Source organism: Silene latifolia, chromosome 5 (assembly GCF_048544455.1).
Source record: "Silene latifolia isolate original U9 population chromosome 5, ASM4854445v1, whole genome shotgun sequence".
In the NCBI taxonomy this organism is placed as follows: Eukaryota; Viridiplantae; Streptophyta; class Magnoliopsida; order Caryophyllales; family Caryophyllaceae; genus Silene; species Silene latifolia.
In genome coordinates this window covers 4,659,138-4,677,389 of record NC_133530.1, presented here as the reverse complement: position 1 = coordinate 4,677,389, position 18,252 = coordinate 4,659,138, and the positions used below count along the sequence as shown (strand labels likewise).

Genomic DNA, 18,252 nt, shown 5'->3' with positions numbered 1-18,252 from the left:
CCAGATTTAGTAGAAGTGTTTGGTAATTAGCGCGTTTAGGTTAATTGATTGTTGTATACATGTGTAAATTATATACTGTTCCGGGTGTAATTCCGGAGCAAGATTGTGACCACTTGAGCTTGTAGAATGATGTCGTTGCTTGTCTCTTCCTTTCACTCTTTCCTGTAAGGATGAAAAACTGAGGGCTCGGCTTGGGGCCGAGCGTACTCACTCCGACGCTCAAGTCAGTAAACTTAGAGAGATAAGTTGTATGTTTAACTTGGCAAAGTATATTGTAGAGAGATAAGGGAGTTTTATACCAGATTTTCCAGTTTATTTCTCAATGAGAGATGTGGGGTATTTATAGACTTTCACCTTTTGTCACGTAGTGGCCAAGTGGCGTAGCAGGTGGAAAGACTGTCTTACCCTCGGCCGAGGGACCCATGACAGGCCGGTAGGCCTGGTTGACTCCATGCCGAGGGGACTGGATGCGAGTACACGGATATGCCTCTCGGCCGGCTAGTTGCCGAGCCGAGACCCAAGTGACAGGCCGACAGACTTTGTCGGTTATGCCGTTTTCTTTTGACTTGTTGTCTTTTAGCTCTGACCTTGGTCAATATGTTGACTTGGTCAGCGGGTGCAGAATATGCCCCATCACTCAGTAAGGGAGATTTTTTACTAATAACATACTCTATTTTTAACCGCAACTTCTTATCATAAAATGTCAAAGAATTTTTATCGTAAAATTCTTTAAATAAAAAAAACTTTTTATAAAAAAAGATTGAAGATAAATTTGTGGGGATATAAGATAGTGGCGGCGTCAAGGCATGTCGTCGTCGAGATATACTTGCGTCAGTTGTGTAATACACTAATACTTGTGTGTCTCCTAAAATTGGTTGTGTGACGTAGATTGCATCAGTAAAATAATGATCCAGTTTTCATTTCTAGTCAAATTGGATACGTCGTTCGTGCTTTAAAGCGGCGTCCCTGACACCATGAATTTGAAGCAGTCGACAGCGCTCTTCTTCTCTCTTTTAAGGGTCATTTGTGTGTATAAAATAGGAGGGGCAAAGTCGGAAAAAGTGTAGATTTTGTGTAGGATTTAGTAATAGTGTGTGATGGATTTAGCAAGTTCCTTAAATTATTAATAACTTTCTTATTTAGTAAAAGTGTAGTTCCTTCAGCTGGCGTTTGATAAGCATAAAAAATGTTGGATTCACTAGATGTCTAAGCTTCTAATGTTTGTAAAAACAGGTAATATAGTGAGGTTGCTGTGGGAAAAATATGGTGGTTGTTTCGACGATGATGGAAATACACCATTGCATTTGGCCTTGCATTCTACGTCAACCCAAAAACTTGCACTACAGATTTTGTCAACCTCTCCTCTCTTGTGTACCATTTGCAACAATAGGGGTGAAAGTCCCTTGTTTCTTGCTGTCAGGTCCGGCTGTGATGAAGCTGTGCATAGGATTATAAAAATTGAGGAGCCGCATTTTAACATGCTTCGTCGCAATGATGGAAGTACTGTGCTTCATAGTTTATCCTCTTGCTCGGGTACATATTTTCAATTTTATATTGGACAAGAATTATTATTTGAAAATGTCAGTCTGCCTTCATGTTTCGTTTAAGATTATAAACGAGTGTTTCTTTTCATTTTTTGATTTAATTCATTTAGTTAAGATACATTTATCTTGAATGCAGAGAAAACCGTCCGAATGTTGCTTGAGAAATTCTGGTGGATCATCGACCTGCAAGATGTTCAAGGAAATACAGCCCTTGACTATGCCAAACAAGAAAATGCTCCTTGGCTACTAAATTTATTGACAAACCCATCGCTTATACAAAAACAAGGCTTTGATTGGATTGAAGCATGGAACAGAGAAGAAAATGACGCTGTTATTACCTTTGCTCGTAACTGCGACGACCTAAGGCCTTTTTTCATAAAAAATGATACTCCTCTGCACCACGCAAAACTAGCCACTTACAAAGATTACATTAATTTCCTTCAAATTCCGTCCATTGCAGAGCTTAAGAATACAACAGATCATGATGGTGCAACACCGTTGCATCGTGCATTACAGAGACAAGATATTAATTTTGCTAAGGCACTTCTCATTGATGATAGGGTAAAGCGGATGATCAGAAACCATGCTGGTACTACCTCCATGGACTTGCTTGCCAAGCTTTGTAAAGTTAATAAGGATTGGGTATGTTTAACTAACTCTATTAACTTAAAAAGGATGGTGTCAAATGTTGTGCGGGAGCCTGAATATGCCGCGTTGGGCCTCTGCTGCATTGTGTCTACTGTCCATAATAGTACGATATTGTCCGCTTTGGGCCAAGCCCTCACGGATTTACTCTTGGGCTCCTTCCCAAAAGGCCTCGTACTATTATATATTTTGTAGACACTTAAGATGAAATTTCATCTTTATTTTACCGATGTGGGACATAAGTTTGCACCCTAACATCAAACTTACATACTCCGTATGTAAGCATTTTAAGTGGTTTCACGTCGGAGACTCTCTTGTGAAGCTCCTTGTCACCTTATGTTATGTGCAATTGTAGAATCACCATATACTTGGCTCATAACACAACATACTTTTTTTAACATTAAAAAAAGAATTTTTTTTGGTGTTATAAGCTTATTTGACAAAATAATTGAGTTTTGGGGCTTGTTTCAAACTAATTTCATAAATTCTCATTGTGACGGGTCAAGTTAAAATTCAGAAAAAAATAAATAAATAATAATACTCCAATTGTTTTAGATTGAAACAGGAACCGAAATCCCAATTGTTTTATCATATAACCTTATAACACCAAAACGTGATCGTGCAAAAGCATTCAATTTTACACTTATTACTCCATGATATATACTGTATTATTTGCACGAAAGTAATGATGTCTTATCTCAATTTATCTATGATCGTTGAATTTGAAACAACTACTTGTAGGAGAAAATGTGCAAAGAAATCAAAGTGAATCCATACCTAAGAACAACATATATTCTTCCTGGGACGAATATGGAGCAAATGAGAACCACTCTCTCTGTTATTGCAGCACTTTTAGCGACAATAACATTTGCAGCAGGATTCACTCTACCTGGCGGGATTAACAGTGACAATGGACAAGCCCTTCTTGGAAAGAAAGCAGCTTTCTTAGTATTTTTACTTGCGGATGCATATGCTATGTGTACTTCCATGTTGGTCCTGTTCTGCTTGGTATGGTCTATGGTTTCTGAACCTGACATGGCTTGCTTATTGGTCGACCGAAGTGTATTCATACTAATGCAGTCTTTATATGCCACCTTGTTAGTGTTTATGACTGGCATCTATGTTGTAATAGAACACACTTCCTTGTGGGCAGCCATTGTGATCTTCGTCATGTGTTCAATCATTGGAATCACGGCAAATAGGACCATTTTGCATAAGGTGATTGCCATGTTAGTACCTGCTGCATATAGAGAAAAGCTAGATCAAATGCGTTTGCTCGAAGAGGTAAGAAAATACTGCCGAAACATATATTTTAACTTTCTGATAGCATAAGTTTCTTGAGGTGACATAACTTTTTTTGTTGGCCACGGTTACTTTGGTAGTACTGGGAATCATACAAGCGGGAGTATGTTTTATGTTTGATTTTTCTCTTCTACGAGTACTTGTTTTAATTGAATTGCCACTTTCAGGGAAAAGCTGGTGCATTTACAGCAGAAGAAGATAACGCCGAGAAAAGAGAGTAAATTGACGCTAGAGAAGATATGATCATACTCTTGATTTATCCTTATTACTCTGGTAGTACTGGGAATCATACAAGCGTTACTTAATGATTGAGTTTTTTTGTTTAAATTAAGGTGAAAAATAAGAGACTATTTACGTACCATACTGTGTACAGCAACATTATATTTGGTTTGGATTATATTTTATCAATACTTGGCGTGAGACATATCATTCCATAGTTGTTTGGAATTCTATAATTCGAATGTTTTTTTAATGTTCAAAATATCAAATGATAATTCGAGGTCAAGTTATTTATAGCGGATAAGTCTATGCCGTATTTGATAGTATAGCGACTTTTTCCTTCGATTCAGATCAAAGGTAAAACTTACTTTTAGGTAGTAAAATCTCATAAAATAAAATTTTATGAAAGACTTTTTCATAACAAATTTGGACGATATTCTTGATTAAAGTTTTTAAAGTTTGACCATCAAAAATTGAATGTTACCTTTGATTAAGATCCAGACATGTCCATTAGCACGTTCAGAAGGTTCTAAGAACATGGGCCCAAATTGTTTTGGGGCCCAAAATCTACTCTGACAAATAAATTTGGAATATCTAAAAACTGACGTTGCTAAATATCATGAAGGCCATTGAGGCCAGTGGTTGATTGAACTTTGGGGGCTTGTTTTTCTTCTTATTAGGAGCCCCTTCTTATTAGGAGCCCCGAGTTCGATTCTTACGGTAAGCAAACAAATTTTTCTTCTTCTTCTTAAGTGAGTTCGATTCTTACGGTAAGCAAACAATTTTTCTTCTTCTTTTTAAGTCTTAACCCTAGTTAAAGTCATTCTTTTTGTGTTTTGTAAGTCTGAATAGCGGGCCTAGGCTCACCACTCCCTGTGTCAAACTCTGGCAAATGGTCAACCACGGGTAGGTGCTCCGGGACGGGAAGTACCATCTACTTAGATCCCCTCACTCTCCACGCATACGACCCATCATCCAAAATCCTAAGCCACATATTATGACGCCAATACCTCTCATCCATCGTAGGGACGGACTCAAACAACTCAGTACCCGATGCTGGTGGAGCCTCAAAGTCAGTCAGTCTCTGAGCTAGACGGGTCGCTATAGCCCCACAAGAGATGAGACGGTTCGACGACCGTGCCATAAGGTCCAAACTAGAGCACACAACCCCCGGTGCACTGTAGTAAAAAGGTTCTCTCCGGTAAATGTTAAGGTACGACATTAACAACATAACCTCGTGGGAATTCAGCTTGCTCACATCATCTCTCGAAAACAAAAGGCAAGTCATCATCCTAAGAAACATGCGGAGGGTGACGTATTGAACATCATTGATCAATATAGCACTAGCACTGGGAGCGGGTCGGCCAGTCACATAAGGTAGGTAAAGGGGTGCCCCACTATTCTTCGCTACATCCTTAATATACCTTTTCTTCTCCGTCTCTAGGCCAAGGTGAACGGTAAACTCATCCAAGGTCAGTTCATGATCCTCATTCATAAGGCGGAAGGACACGATTTCCCCCTTCTCATCATACACAAAAGAACTCAAAAACTCCAAGGTCAGGTGTGGGTAAGACTTCTTGCGAAGCTAAGGTGGTAAAGACCCTGCATCCCTAAAATCTCAAAGATATGCTCTATGTCTCTCTTAACCCCCAAGGTCTCCAAAATGTCAGGATTCACACGAAGGGCCGGTCTCATAGGTCGACTCATCAAAGTCACAAAAGCATTCCGTTGTTTAAACTCAGAAAAGATTACCGATGGATGTTCTTCCACCGAAGGAACTACGGGTTCTCGACTGGATTGACCCTCTTCTACATGAATAGTGGCTTGGGTACGCTTTTTAGCTGGGGCTTGGGTTCCACGGAGGACGAACACTAGTACAAAAATGACATACGGCCACGGTTAAAATGGACCTAAGGCTACGGTTGTACAAACGTAACAAATCAGGAGGTAGCTTTAAGTGGGGAAGAAAAGGCTACGGTTGTGAACCGTAGCCAAAAGTGAACCGTAGCAAATTTTACTTTGTTTATTAACTTAACATACCCAGCCTCGAAACCGAAAACACAGAAATAGTTTTGCGAGCGGCAATGTTGCGGGTTATTTAATCTGCAAACTACGAAGGTAATAACTCAAACAAACGCGTGTATTTGATAAGGGGAGTGAGAGGAAGATAATGGTGGTTGTACTTCGTGAATTGGTGGAAGAAGCAAGGAGAATGAAGAGGATGAAGCAAGCATGTTAGGGAGCGAAGCCATTGATCACTACTCGCTGTGTGAGACAGCGAGATGTTGAGTTTTATTAAAAAAATTTAAAAATCCGTTCTTTGTGATGACGTGGACCCATTCCTTGGAAATAGTTTGAAATGAACCCCATTTTTGTAAATATTTTATATTTAAACCCCATTTAAGAAAAAAGTTCGGGAATACACCATTACATTGCGCCTTGTATGCATTAGGAAAACATGAAGAACTTGCACTAGAGATCCTCTCAATTGATCCAAATTGTTAACCGGTGTTCATGTTTCGTTTGAAAATGGGTGTTTCTTTTTGGGGTTTTTCTATCATTTGCCCAATAAACACATGTTAAGAAATCATTTAAGGAAAGAATTTACAGCCAAAGTCTTTGTGTGTGAACAGCCGCTAGAAGACTATAATTGCAGCAATCATTTTCCACAATGAGCTGTTGGTTCTACTATTCCTTCATACGTTTCTATCATTTGATGTTAGTTGACATTGTCAACAAAATACACACTTCTTCGTCCAAAATAATAAGGACCACATACTAACAAGGAACAATCTTTAAACCCCAACTACTTCACTGTGCATTTTACAGTGTTATTAGAATTTGTGTAAAATTTGGCTTAATTTGTCATACATTCGAACTGATCTAATCCATACTCGATCTACATAAACGAATCGCAAACTAATGTTTTTATTATTACGATTAAGAAACAAAAAGTAGTGACTTTTAGACGATTTATACTTACTACCGGACTGAAACAAATTAGAAGTAAAAAATAGGTTCAAGTCCTACGACTAAACACCAAAGTCGCTGAGTGACCGAGAAACTTATCGTGAACCAATTTTTGGCAAAAAAAGACTTGGATAACGACTACAAATATTTTTGTTAGATTTTTTTAAAAAAAGATTTTTTTTTTTTTTTTTTTTTTTGTGGGGTTAGAAACAAACTTAAATTAGTAGCGTGTGAATTACAATTTTGTCCTTGACAGTTTATCGTAACATAAAAAAGGAAAAAGAGTGTTGTTTTTCTTCTTAATTAAGGCCACAGTCACAGGTGAAGCCTTGACAGTATTCATAAATGAATGGTACGTGTAGCTTTATTTGGAGAGTTAAGCAAAAGAATTGAAAAAACAAACACTAAGAAAAAACAGTTACTGCAAAATGGATCCGGCGTTGAAGAAAGCAGCAATAAGCGGAGATGTCGAATTCCTGAAAGAAGCATTTTCCAAACAACCTTTGGAGTACTTCCTCGCTCAATCTCCGAGAGGCGACGGCTACTCGATTACTGGGAACATCTTCCACTTGGCCGCATGGAACGAGAAAGAAGAGTTTATCAGGGAAGCCATGACTTTACTACCCAAAGACATACAAAAACGGCTTCTTTTCCAACTGGATGGCAATTGGAACTGCAGCCCGCTCCACACAGCTGCTTGTAAGTGGAATAGCAAAGGCATAGTCGTGCTTATGAAACAAATGTATGCATCATTTTCATTGTCGTACGAGGATGAAGATGGTCTCGTCAAGCCGTGGTTGGCGGTGAATCTAAACAAGAGGACGCCGTTGCACTTGGCTTTGAAATGTCAGAATGAGGAATGTGCGAGTGAGATACTGTCTATGGATACTGAGTTCGAGAGCTGCACCATTGTTGATAGTGACGGTAACACTCCGCTATACTATGCACTCAAGAATGGGTGCAGTCAAGTTGCTGAGCGCATCTTGATGTCTTCCTTATCTTCATCTTCTATTTTCGCCTTAGGATATTTCTTGACGCCTTTTACTTGTGCCGCCGGTTGCTCAGGTCATTACTCTTTCCTCATACTCAACTGGTTGTAGGTACTAGCTAAAGTAGCTATCGGTAAATTATTAAGGCCGAAACTGAATCGATCCGTAGCAAAAATATCAGATCCTACCTCATTCACGATCCACTGTTTAAGAACCTATATCGAACTACATTGTTGAAAAACTTGAAACAAAACCATTATTGATCCACTTATATCCAAATCCAATCTGATCAAACTTTTTTTGAAAAATTTAGTCTTGAAATGTATGTCAACTTTTAATTTTGAATGAATTCTGGATTATGGATCACTTATTTAATAAGTAAGTGAATCATGTTTGTGTGTCTCTGCCTGTCTAACTAAATGAAGAATGTGAAAAATAGATGTTGTATTGAGGTTGCTGTTCGAGAAATATCCCGATTGGTTGGACAAGATCGATGACGAAGGATTCACAATACTCCATAGATGGGCAGAGGATGGGGAAGCAAGGCCATGTAAGCTACTTTTAGAAGGCGGCAATAATGTTGGTGAAGCAAGAGCCAAAATCTTTAAACGTATGGTTTTCGTTAAAGAAAATGAGATTCAGAACACACCATTGCACATAGCTGCGGGGAAGAAGGATTCAGAACTAGCACAAATCATTATACGTGGTTATCAACAGCAACAAGTGAGTGCAGGTGAGGGTGAAATCCAAGAGTTAGTTGCTGTAGAATGCCCTCCTTGGAGATTACAGAACCGTCATGGAAACACGCCATTACATATCGCCTTGGATAAAACGTCAAAACATGAACAACTTGCACTAGAGATCCTTTCAATTGATCCAACTTTGTGTAAGATTCACAACAACAGTGGTGAAAGTCCCTTCTTTCTTGCTGCCACTTCAGGTTGTGCTCAAGTTGTGGATGCAATCATGAAAATTGAGGAGCCTCGTTTCCAAATGCTTCGGCGCAATGATGGAACTACTGTGCTTCATGGTTTATCCTCATGTCCAGGTACAATTACGTAACTTTAGAATGAAAACTAATAACCTAAAAGAGCGATTTTTATTGCAGATAAATACATTAGGTTGTGTATAAAAATGGTTCATCGGTATTGAACTATTGATGTTTCGTTTAGAATTGGGTGATTGTTTTCGTGGATTGAGTAAATTCTTCGGATTAAGATAAACACATCATGAATGCAGAGGAAACTGGTCGAAGGTTGCTAGAAAAATACTGGTGGATCATCAATTTGCGAGATGATTCGGGAAAGACGGCATTAGACTATGCCAAGAAATCAAACGCTCATTGGCTAGTAAAATTGCTCAACAACCCTTCTCGTATAAAAAAAGAAGAATTTGATTGGCTTGAAGCTTGTAAACGAGAAGAGACCTTTGCCGTTCTTGCGTTCGTTGACAATTGTCAGGACCTACAAAAGGCTTGTCGACAAAAAAATGACACTCCTCTTCATCACATCAAACTACCCACTGTTAAAGAATACGTTAATTTCCTCAATAATCCGTCGGTTGCAGAGCTTAAGAATATAACTGATCATGACGGTGCTACTGCTTTGCACCGTGCACTCGAGAGAAAGGATATAGATTTGGCTAAGGCACTTCTACTTGACGATGAAGTCCACCGGACAATCAAAGACAATGATGGCATAACTGCCATGAATTTACTCGCCACGCTTTGCGAGGAAAATGAAGATTGGGTATGTTTAAACAACTTAATTTCTATGTTTACTTTTTCATGAAAAAAAATATAAAATATTATTCAAAGGAAAATGACAATGTTTGATACAACTTGTAGGACAAAATGTGCAAGCAAATTAATTTGAATCCAAACCTGAATACATCATTTATTAACCAACGGACCAATTTGGACCAAATGAGAAACACCCTCTCAGTTGTTGCAGCGCTGTTAGCAACAATTACATTCGCGGCAGGATTTACTCTTCCTGGTGGCATCAACAGTAATACCGGGGAAGCAGTTCTCGCAAAGAAAGGAGCTTTCTTAGTATTTTTACTGGCTGATGTATATGCAATGTGTACTTCCATATTAGTCCTCTTTTGCTTGATATGGTCTATGGTTATGGATTCTGAACCTGACGTGGCTCGATTATTGGTCGACCGTAGTATGTTCATACTAATGCAGTCCTTATATGCAACCTTGTTAGCTTTTATGACTGGCATCTACACGGTAATACATCACAGTTCCTTATGGGCAACCATAGTTATCTTCGTCATGTGTTCATTCATTGGAATCGCGGTAAATAAGTCCATTTTACATTGGGTGATTTCCAAATTAATTCCTGCTACAAGTCGAGAAAAGCAATATCGAACACCGGCGAACCAAGAGGTAACTCATTTAGCCCATTCTTAAGTATGATTTTCAATCTCTTCTCTTCTTCGGTAATCCTAGTCATTAGATCACTTATTACATAGATTTATACATTGTGTTATGCCATAATCTTTGGAAGATATTGGAAATCATAATTAATTAATTACTCTTTTGACAGGAAATGGAGATCATAATTGCGAAAGACGAAGAGAAGACAAACAAGTAGATTACTGTACTTGTAATTGTGTCTACAAAACGAATCCTTGTTACTCCCTCCCATTCACTGGATTCATGGAGGAGGGGGTGGTCGGTTGGGGTTGAGATTTGAGTTAGGTTTAATTTTCTGTTTGTTGTGTGTATGACATGAGATGGACAAAGTCGGAATAAGTCGAAAATTTGTGATTGGGTATCTACATTCCAACTTGTATAAATAATCATTTCATTTAAATTTCCTTGGTTGTAACTGTAAGTGATGAACCGGTTTTTATGGTGTTTGAGTGTTTCCGCCACTATGGCTTTGAATTATAATGAACTTCATGTAATCATTTTCAATATATTGTTGTAAATATTGCTTGTTACTTACAACGGCTATCCATAAGAAGTACTATGAAACTTCATGTAATCATGTGTTTGAGTCTTCAACACGCTAAAAAGACTATTTATATATCGTTTATCAAATAAGGTCATAGTCGTCTTGACAACGATAAAAATGGCAAGATTAGTCATAAAAGTTTCATAATACTTTCATTGAATTATCTTTGTCTCACTTATTTGTAGTATATACCGTAGGAATTCTGTCAAGTTGTAGTTGGAGTAATTTCAACAAGGAACCACAATCACTACAGTGAGCTACAAAAACATCATTATCCGCGCCCCTAGATCAATTGTCATTTTGTTTTTTCCATGAAAAATCTTGTTTAAACTTAGAGGTGTCATATCTTCAAGAAGGCGGTGGCGTCGTAGAATTTAAATTATTGAACTCCGGTTCTACTTTTCTCACTCGTTTATAATCGTATTATAATAACGCATACGTTGCAAATCTCTAGTTTAGAGTAGACACTTGTGATGGGGCATATTCTGCACCCGCTGACCGAGTCAACATATTAAGCAAGGTCAAAGCCAAAAGACAGCAAGTCAACGTATTAGACAGCATAACCGACACGGGATGTCGGCCTGTCACTTGGGTCTCGGTCTCGGCAACTAGCCGGCCGAGAGGCATATCCGCGTACTCACATCCAGTCCTCTCGGCATGGAGTCAACCAGGCCTGCCGGCCCGACATGGGTCCCTCGGCCGAGGGTAAGATAGTCTTTTCACCTGCTAGCCACTTGGCCACTTGGCCACTATTTGACAAAAGGTGAAAGCCTATAAATACTTCACTTCTCTCATTGAGAAAAGGATCGAAAACTATCAGAAAACATCTTAATCTGGTATAAAACTCCCTTATCTCTCTACAATATACTTTGCCAAGTTAACACACAACTTATCTCTTTAAGTTTATTGACTTGAGCGTCGGAGTGAGTACGCTCGGTACCAAACCGAGCCCTCAGTTTGTTCATTTTTATAGGAGAGAGCGAAAGGAAGAGACAAGCAAAACGACGTCATTCTACAAGCTTAAGTGGTCATAATCCTGTTCCGGAATTACGCCCGGAACAACTTGGTTAACTCGTCATTTTATATCCAAACCAATGGCCGTCACTTTAAATGATTTGTCTATGTAGGGTATGAGTTAGGTTAATGTTGATATAGACAACTTTAACCCAAGTAATAAAAGTATTGGATAGATGTGTGAACTCTTTGATTTGTGTTTTATCAATTTAGATTGATCACCTAGATTGTGTTCTCATGCATAAGAATCGATGCAAACTAAAAGGTAAATTCCTTATTTAGCCCACAACATTACTAATTTATCGTTATACTCATTTGATATTTATACAAAATGTCATTACATTACCCACCACCAACCCACAATTAACCCCAGTTACATGGCCCACCTTTTTCTTAAATACTCCATTTTCTCTTATGTTACCTTTGGTCGGAATCAGAGGGAGTATTTATTAGGGATGGTGGTAACAAATGAAACTTGTCATTTCGGCTCTTTTTAGGTCACTTTAAGTCAATTTGGATTTGGTCAATTACGAGTCAGGTCTTTTTAGATCGGGTCATCTCGGACGGGTCAACATTGGATCAGACAGGGTTTGGGTCGGGTCCGGGACGGATCGGGGTAATTCGAATTTTGAGTCATATTCAGGTTAAGCAAGTTTGGATCTCAAGTTAGCCTTATCAGATCGGGTTACTCGAGTTTGACCCATTTTGCCAGATCTAATTCTACTTGCACCAAACATTTCCCTCAATAATGTGCTCTACTATTCCTTCACCCCATTTTGCCAGACACAAATTCTTGTTTTTGACTGCATATATCCGTCACTTTTGAGTGACGGATACCATTTTACCTCACAAAGTACCCATTTTTTCTCTCTCTAAAACACTATTTATGTGGTCCCATTTTCCACTAACCCATTTTATTACCATTTTAACTCATAAAATATCCGCCACAAATGGTAACCCGTCACAAGGGAGACCAATTGTTTGCCAGATCTAATTCTACTTGCACCAAACATTTCCCTCAATAATGTGCTCTACTATTCCTTCACCCGTTTCTATCATTTACATAATCAAACATAAAAGTACTCCTTTGTCCAAATAACAAGGACCACATACTAAATTAGGAGTACTTATTACTTAACAATCTTTAACGCTCAACTAATTCAACGTACCTTTTACATTGTATTTATTACGGAGTACTTGTGATATGAAAAAATTGGCTTAATTTGTCATTCATCCAAACTGTGCTAATCCATACCGGTATTGCAAACTTTTTATTATTATTATTATTACAATTAAGGGTTTGTTTGGAATCCATGGAATTATTAAGGGGGTAAGTTTTATTGAGCGATAATTACTGGGGAATTAATTAGTGAGGTAATGAGTTTCTTGGTGATATGTTTGACATAAGAGTAATGATTACTGAGTAGATGTTTTACTCCCTTAATCATTACCCAGGGCGGATGGTGGGTAATGTATTATCTCTGCACAAGGGTAATAATTCCAGAAGATGAATAATTACCCGCATACCAAACATGGGAAATACACCTCACATATTACTCCCCTATTCATTCCCCTCCTATTACCCTCAATCCAAACAAGCCCTAAGAAACGAAAAGCAGTGACTATTAGACGATTTGTACTTGCAGCTAAAGAGTAATTTTCATGGTGTTTGAAAGGGGTGGAAGTGACATGGGACGGAAACAAATTCACATTTGTAACTGCCATATCCATCGCAAGCGTGTCGCGGGTTAAGTACTATCTATGTGGATAGATAAAACAAAACAGACATATATGTCTGTCACAAGCAGACCTGGCAAAGCCAACCCGACCCGATTGACACGACCCGAAAAGGCTGACCCTAGACTCGAGATTGACCCAAACTGCAACCCTCGGCTTTGACCCGAAACCCGAACCGATCCGACCCGAACTTTGTTGACTCGGAACTCACCAGATCCGAAACCACCCGACTCGAGAACGACCCGACAAAATAGAACTCTAATTGAACAAAATAGACTTAAAATGGCTAATTTAAGAGCACAATTAATATTATTAATGTTAGAAATAAAGAATTAATTATCAAATCTGAAGTAAAAATAGGTAATAACACTTAACGTACTTTTTTCTGTCTTAATCGTTGACCCGAAAATGACCCGAACCGGAAATAACTCGACCCGCTTGACCCAAAAAATGACCCGACCATATATCCGAAACCCAAATGACCCGAACCAACCCGAAATAACCGGATAATATGAGAGACCCGAACTGACCCGACCCGAATTGATCCGACCCAAACCCAGCCTGGCGAGCCGTTTTGCCAGCTCTATCACAAGTAGACCTGTCAAAACTCGACCCGACCCGAAACCCCGACCCGCCCGACTCGTTTTTTTAGGGTTGCAAACCCGTTATTTTTGACCCGCGATCCCGTTTGATCCGAACCCGACATGAGTCGTTATTTTAGGGTCGAGACCCGACCCAAACGTGTCGACCCGTTGCGTCAAAAGTAAATCATAAATTTTATTAAAACATTAATATTTATATTTTATATTTGAAAAAATAGTTAAAAAATTATGTTTTTATTACTTAAAATTATAAACCCAACTAAAAAGTCAATTTTAAATCACTTTTATAATATTTAATACGAGTAATAAAATACTCTCTTTTATTCTAAATAACATTCCCCCTTTTTTTGCTAAAGTTTTATACTTATTTTAATCATCTCACCACACAACAATACCACACAATAACCATACTTTATACGTATTTTAATCATTTCATCCCACAACAATACCCCAGAATACATTCCTCTCTCCAATTACCTCAACCCAAAATAATACTTTATGCTTATTTTAATCAAACCCTTAAATCATGTGTCACTCATATAAAAGGTTATCAAGAGTAGGAGGGAGTGTTTATTAAATAAAACGTTGAATGTGACTAAAATATTAGTTTTAAATATGTTTTACCTTTTTTTAAAAAAATATTTTTTAATTAAAATAAAAAGACGTTAAAATTATTTCTTGATCCGTATTCTGAATCTAACCCGACCCGTAACCCGTATGACATGTATTCGACCCGGCCTATATCCTAACCTGACCCATTTAACTCGATCCGGGACCCGAGCAACTCAACCCGTTTAACAGGTCTAATGACAAGGGAGACTTGGTGACTGACTCAAGTATATGAACCGCTTATACCTAGCCTTTTAAGACAATCCTTGCCTATTTACAAACGAAACAAGGAATTACTTGGAATTCGAAAATCTCCGTTTCTTCTCTTCCTGAATAAATCTCTTACTCACTTTCATATGACTGCCATAGTGCCATGGATATTTCAATCCTCACTGAAGATGTTCTTCAGGTAATCTCAATATTTTCGAAACTTTATATATTTAATTTTTAGGTTTATCGTCATTAAGGTGCAAGGCCTCCTTTCTTCTTTGCTATCCATTATATATCACTCATATCATTGCTCTTTATTACGTGTATATGTTAGTATGGGATAAGTGTCCCTTGTGACGGGTCAAGTATTATCCAGTTGGGTAGATAAGACAAAAGTAAGAGTGCCTAAAAAATCACGAATGACTTGTCTTTATCTCCCCAAGTGGGTTTTATCTGACCCGTCATAAGCTTGTGACAATATAATCCGTCACAAATGAAAATTTGTGGTTAGGAAATGTATTACTCCCCTGTCCGATCATTTATTTGTCAATTTCATTTATGGTTGTTTCATTAATTTGTTTACATTTCCGTATTGTGAATATTTTTGAAGGGTAATTTAGTTATCTATATCAATTATTGTTCATTTGTCATTCAATAGCATCACCCATAAATGGTCTCATATCCTCTTCTTAGTCTTTGTGCCAAAATCAAAAGTAGATAAATGACCGGAACGGATGGAGTAATTACGAAATATACAACTTAACTTTGACTTTGATTGCATTTGTACTACTATTTCTTTCTTTTTTGGGGGTGAAAAGGAATTGAAATAGACTTTAGTTGGTGTTTAGAATTGTGAAATTGATGATTCCATTTTTATGGTTTCAATTTTACTCATTTAAATATTTATATTCAATTTCATATCCAATTCAATAAAGATGTTTAGTGATCATCTTGAATTCAATTTTGAATTTAAATTTCTCAATGAAGCTTGGGATTCCAAGTTATCCAAAGTGGAACAGGAGTTGGACGGGTTTTTATTAAAAGAATATATTGCCACTAGGAAAATATTTATTATGAAGACGGATAGTGTCCCTCACACAAATGAAAGTAGGCCGTGTAAGTGGGTGGGAAACGGATATCCTCACTTGCCCTCCCACTTTAATTTTGTGAGAGGGCCACTATCCGTCTATAATTATAGACGAATAGTGGCCGTCTATAATGAGACGGGCCCTAAAAAAAATAGGATGTTTCTATGATGCACCCCTGTGTTTATTCGAATTTATGATATATCTTTGGGTTTTCAGAAACACACAAGATACCCCTAAACTCTATAACATGCTCTAGAAATACCTTAAATGCCTAACTATACAATTTTAAACAGGGTTTTACTATCATGTGCCCACTAGACACATGTATGTTAAGAAACCCTAAAATGGAAATAATTAAAGCTATTTTCATGGGAAATTGAGATAGGCAACCACCTTTACCCTTTCTTCCATAAAAATAGCTTTAAATGTTTCCATTTTTGGTTTCTTTATTTATATTTGTTTAAGTTATAGGGAGTATATTACTCCCTCCTATTCTTTATTTTCTTCTACATTGTTTTTTGGGGTGTTTTTAAGAGGAGTGAAATATGTTAGGAAAATGGAAAAAATGAAAGTAAGAGAGAAAATGTGGGGTTCAAAAGTTATAAGAACAACAAATTATAGATAAATAAGGAAAGTGAAAGATTTTAGTGAATTTGTTGTTTTAAGAAATATGGAAGATGTTAGAGAATGAGTAATAGGTAAGATAAGGGATTCAACTATGGATTTTTTACACATAAGGGACTCAACTTTCAAATAGTACAGTTAGAGGACTTGTTATAACGCCGTTATCTTATAATGTGTAATCCATGGTATGCCCACAAAAAAATTGGCGCCAATGTGACTAAATGCTGCAACTCTGCAAGTGCATTAAAAAAAGAAAAAAAATTAATTTAATTCTAGAACTTAGATCAAACCTAAACTGATATTCTACACAAAACCCTCTGGTCCCACTCAATCTTCTCCAAACTCAAAAATCAGGGCATCCAAAAAATTGAAACAAATCATAGAAAAGATTAATCTTTTCTGGCGAATCAGCTAAGTAAGTGATACTAATTTCTCCTAATTAATTGTTCAATTTAAGTTTTCTCTTATGATATTAATCTATTTCAATTGTTCTTTACATGAATCCCTTATTTTATATGGAGTTGTCAGGATGGGGATTTCTTTAAATTTCTCTCTTCTTAAGTAACAATCTTTTTTATTTAACAATAATTATATGTGCTTTATAATCAAATATACAAAAATCCATGTATTAAATTTGTAAGGGTTAACCATAGTTTTAGCAGTAAGCCAAAACTATGGATGAAGTATGATTATTAGTCAATTTCGTTTTTTTTTAAGCTTGATTGTTCATAGATGTTTACTAATTTCATTTATTAAAACTTATATTAACTCGGGCTTGATTTTGTATTGTATACGTTTTGTCTCTAAGGAAACATATATTTAGGACAGGAAGGATTTATTTGGCAATTATGTAACTGACTGTAAACGTTTTTTGTCAATGAATGTGGGCATTCCGTTAGTTTTAACCTTTGAGTCCCTTAACTGTACTATTTAAAAGTTGAGTCCCTTATCTGTAAAAAGACTCATAGTTGAATCCCTTATCTTACCTATTACTCGTTAGAGAATAGGAGGGAGTACTTTTGTATTTACAATTATATCATAAAATAGCCCGCAATGGCGGAGTGTAGTATATAAAAACCAGGGTGAGATCTCCGGGGGGGGGGGGGGGGGTTGAAGTTCAAGCAAATCCCTTTCAAGAAGTGCTCAAACGTTAAATTTTTTAGTTTCACTAAGACTGAGCCTCAAGATTCAGTGCCGATCTCGACCTTATTGATTTGAACTCGAGCATTGGTTGCCTTGGTTACACTTCTAGTTATAGGGGAGAAAATAGTTTTTATCAACCGGAATAACATTTTGATTGTGTGTTTCCAATATTAGGAAGAAAGACGAGGTAGCATTGCGTTCTTCACAAGTTATCGTCCACCAGTTCCACTCGACATATACTCTTGCAAAATCTCTCCAACTTCCGAAAATGATGATGAACTCCTGATGACAGACGGAGAGTCGTATAATTACAATGGCCATTCACTTTCTCCTGCAGCTTTGAAGACTATTTTCACCCATCCACATTTGATCGCAGAAGGCGTAGACAAAGAAGCTGTTTCGGGCATGATTATGGTCTCAGAGCGAACTGACAATCTAGAAACGCTTCATATAGCCATACACTCTGCTGTAAAACCAGTGAGAATCTTCAATTTCGCCAAGTTGTATGGCACGTATGATAAGGTACGCATGGAAGACAGTGGGTGCATTTGCATTGATGGTGACGATTGTTATCTTGTGTACGTGAC

The 18,252-nt window shown here is 37.5% G+C and overlaps 2 protein-coding genes across 2 annotated transcripts; both read left to right on the top strand.

Moving 5' to 3' along the window:
• Positions 1–1,202: 1,202 nt before the first annotated feature.
• On the top strand, positions 1,203–3,521 carry LOC141654704 (protein ACCELERATED CELL DEATH 6-like). Its single transcript, XM_074461825.1, has 3 exons — positions 1,203–1,533; positions 1,660–2,186; positions 2,931–3,521. The coding sequence occupies exons 1-3, from the start codon at positions 1,203–1,205 to the stop codon at positions 3,519–3,521; spliced, it is 1,449 nt and encodes a 482-aa protein (XP_074317926.1).
• A 3,481-nt stretch (positions 3,522–7,002) lies between these two features.
• LOC141654703 (protein ACCELERATED CELL DEATH 6-like) lies at positions 7,003–10,272 on the top strand. The gene is made up of 5 exons (XM_074461824.1): positions 7,003–7,745; positions 8,109–8,717; positions 8,909–9,417; positions 9,516–9,905; positions 10,225–10,272. The coding sequence occupies exons 1-5, from the start codon at positions 7,109–7,111 to the stop codon at positions 10,270–10,272; spliced, it is 2,193 nt and encodes a 730-aa protein (XP_074317925.1). The 5' UTR covers positions 7,003–7,108.
• Positions 10,273–18,252: the final 7,980 nt, after the last annotated feature.